The sequence below is a fragment of the Acanthisitta chloris genome, unplaced genomic scaffold (genome assembly GCF_000695815.1).
Source record: "Acanthisitta chloris isolate BGI_N310 unplaced genomic scaffold, ASM69581v1 scaffold17899, whole genome shotgun sequence".
Lineage (NCBI taxonomy): Eukaryota > Metazoa > Chordata > Aves > Passeriformes > Acanthisittidae > Acanthisitta > Acanthisitta chloris.
In genome coordinates this window covers 14200-17596 of record NW_008692145.1, presented here as the reverse complement: position 1 = coordinate 17596, position 3397 = coordinate 14200, and the positions used below count along the sequence as shown (strand labels likewise).

The 3397-nt window shown below is 51.5% G+C and overlaps 1 protein-coding gene across 1 annotated transcript in view; it reads left to right on the top strand.

Annotated features, from left to right (window-relative positions):
- Positions 1 to 462: 462 nt before the first annotated feature.
- The window catches only part of LOC103809687 (tripartite motif-containing protein 29-like), a 7795-nt gene continuing 4860 nt past the window's right edge, over positions 463 to 3397 (top strand). Inside the window, exons 1-5 of the mRNA XM_009082542.1 lie at positions 463 to 607; positions 722 to 1089; positions 1691 to 1786; positions 2079 to 2312; positions 2407 to 2429. Of these exons, the coding sequence (XP_009080790.1) occupies positions 463 to 607; positions 722 to 1089; positions 1691 to 1786; positions 2079 to 2312; positions 2407 to 2429 (866 nt within the window). The remainder of the gene's footprint in view (positions 608 to 721; positions 1090 to 1690; positions 1787 to 2078; positions 2313 to 2406; positions 2430 to 3397) is intronic.

Below are 3397 nucleotides of genomic sequence, written 5' to 3'. Positions count from 1 at the left end.
GTCGCTTCCCTTCAGTGCCCTCCCGGAACTCCCTCCGGAGCTTCTTCCCAGAGTTCTCTCCCGACGTTCTCTTCCGGAGCTTCTTCCCAAAGTTCTGTCTCGCTGTTCTCTCCTGGAGTTCTCTTCAGAGCTTCTTCCCAGAGTTCTCTCCCCGTGTTCTCTCCCAGACCTTCTTCCCAGAGTTCTCTCTCGCTGTTCTCTCCCGGAGTTCTCTCCGGACCTTCTTCCCAGAGTTCTCTCCCGATGTTCTCTCCCGGAGCTTCTTCCTCGCTCTTCTCTCCCGGAGTTCTCTCCGGAGCTTCTTCCCAGAGTTCTGCCTCGCTCTTCTCTCCCGGAGTTCTCTCCGGAGCTTCTTCCCAGAGTTCTGCCTCGCTCTTCTCTCCCGGAGTTCTCTCCGGAGCTTCTTCCCAGAGTTCTGTCCCGGACCTCCCTGCCGGAGCTCCCTGCCAGCACTCAGCTGCCATGGCAGAGTTGGATACCATGATCGAGTTTAAGGATGAGCTGACCTGCCCCATCTGCCTGGAAATTTACAGCAACCCTGTGTCCCTCAAGTGTGGCCACAGCTTCTGCAAGAAGTGCATCCAGGAGGCACTTGGCTGCCAGCAGAGCTCTCCCAGCTGCCCACTCTGCCTCAGCCCTGCAGACCCCACCGTGGAGCTGCAGCCCAACTTCCAGCTCCGCAGCATAGTGCAGAGGTTTTTGGATACTCCTGCTCATCAAGAGGAGCAAAAGAAGGAAGAGCAGTGTGAAAAGAAGGAAGGAAGTTCAGGCCAGCAAGAGGAGGTGATCCTGTGTGACCTGTGCCTCCAGGAGCCCCAGCGAGCCGTGAAGACCTGCCTGAGGTGTGAGGCTTCCCTGTGCCAAGCCCACCTGAGCAAGCATGACACAAAGAATGCCCAGAACAACCACATCCTGGTGGAGCCCTGTGGGCCTCAGGCTTTGGCAGAGAGGAGATGCCCCCAGCATGGCAAACATCTGGAGTACTACTGCGTGGGAGACTCAGTCTGCATCTGCATGGCGTGCTGCATCCTCAGCTCCCACAAAAACCACAAGATCATCACTTTGCAGGAGGCTTTTGGCCTTAGCCAGGTAAGGGGTGGCCAGTTGCACTAGGAAAGCCACAGGGGGCTGTGGTGTGGGGAGCTGCCTGTGGCACAGGGCTGGAACTTCCCCCGAGTTTCAGAACTGCAGACTCAGGATGGGGTTAAATTGCCATCTTGGGCCTTTATTCTTAGCTTTGTCCCAGATTCCCTCTGGGCTTGCCCCTTGGGTTACAAAGCAAAGTGTTATAAACACTTTCTTCCTACCCTGAGGAGCCAAACTGGTGGGACCCAGTGCTCGTGGCTATGGCTTCAGTCCTTGGTGCATTTCCAAGCTGAAAATCAACCTAAGCTGCGTTTATGCAAAGAAAATTAACCACAGGCTACCATAAAGGAAGCTGCCAGTAGCTTTTTCTGTGGCTATGGCATGTGAACAATTCTCAGTTTCAAATTCTCTTTCCTGTGCTCGTAATTGTGGCGTTGGTTCAGGGATAAAAATCTTGCAGGAAACCTTTCTGTATTGATTTGTTCTGAGAGCGTGCTGTGAACAAGCTTTTTGCAAGTCTAGCTTCACCCATGTCTATAAAATCACTGATCTCGTCCATGCGTGTTACTCCTGTCCTGATATCTCCCTCTGGTTATATTTATAGAGTGTTTTTGCTGAAACTCTGAGAACAATAAAAAGCCACGAAGCTGCACTGGACCAAAGCATAGCAAACCTGCTGATTCAGGAGGAGAAAATAAAGGTTAGTGCCAAGCTCCCACTGCACTTCGGACATGTTTTTCTTGTGCCCTCCCCCAGATCATGGATTCCGAAGCTTTTTTTAGTTCCTGGGTGGTTTCACATGTATTTTTGAGATTTCTTCTTTGAGGAAAGAGCATGAACAGCTTTCTTTTCAGTCTGGGAGGTACATTCTTAGTTAAGCTTGAAAGTTATTAAGTCCATGCCTTCTGATTCGGGTGTGGTGTGTGGCTCTGTCCTGAGTGAGAGCTTATGAGAAAATGTCCTTTACAGCTTTGAATGTGTTTTCTTGATAGACTGAGAATAGCCTGCAGAGGGAACAGCTGGAGAGCCTGTTTGGAGAGATTAATCTGAAGCTACAGGAAAAAAAAGAAGAGCTCCTGAAAACTCTCAGTGACTTTGAGGAGAAAGAGCTTTCTGAGATTCAGATGCAGATAGATAAATACAAAATGCAGAAGGATTCAGCCAGCCATGATGTTCAAGAGCTGGAGGCTCTGAGAGATCAGAAGGACCTACTTGTTTTCATCAAGGTACCTAACAGCATGTCCCTTCCCATGGATACACAGCTCCTGGGCTGCTCTGTGCCTGCACTATGCTAATTCTCCTTTCACAATGTCTTTACAGGCTTTCAGTGTGATTCGAGCCAGGTAAGCTCTTCCCGAGGTGGTCAACCATTGGTCTGTGTGTGGCTTCAGGTGACTGCTAGTGCAGCAGTGTGGGTGTGCCAGCCCAGCCCCAGGCTCTCTCTGGCCACCCCTGGGGCAACTCTGCTGCACACTGTGAGCTCAGCTTCAGCAGAGACCTGGAGAAGCCCCAGACTAATAACAGAGGTCATATGTGACTCTGCATCTACAACATGGCTTATTTTTCGGTACCCCAGGTCTTGAGACCTGGATATTTAGGTCCCTGGGTGTGCATGCAAAGGACAGATGAGCTTAGACATCCTGAGTCATCCTCCAGTTTGCATTGGCTTTCTGTTTCTAAGAAGCAAATGCAGCAGGAGCTGAAACATGAGTGAAGTCAAGACACTCCAAAGCTCATGGCTTGTCTCCTGAGCTGTTTCCCCACTGCCCAGCACTGTTCCCCCTGAGAGAGGCATTGAGAGGCTAGAGGTGTCCAGGGAAGGGGATGGGGATGGGGAAGGGGCTGGAGAATGAGTCATGTGGGGCTGAGGGAGCTGAGGGGGCTCAGCCTGGAGAAAAGAAGGTTCAGGGGGGACCTTCTGCTCTCTCCAGGTCCCTGCCAGGAGGTGCAGCAGGTGGGGTCAGGCTCTCCTCCCAGGGAACAAGAGGCAGGACAAGAGGAAACAGCCTCAAGCTGTGCCAGGGGAGGGTCAGTTTGATCATCAGGAGTAATTTCTCCATGGAAAGGGCTGTCAGGGATTGGAATGTGCTGCCCAGGGAGGTGGTGGAGTTACCATTCCTGGAGGTGCTCAAGGAAACTGGACGTGGCACTCAGTGCTCTGCTCTAGTTGCCAAGGTGCTGATGGGTCACAGGTTGAACTCAGTGGTCTTGGAGGCCTTTTCCAATCTTAATGATTCTGTGTGATTCTGTATAAAAGCTAAATTTCTGTGTATGTGCAGGAACAGGCAGGATGCAGGAACAACCACAAACC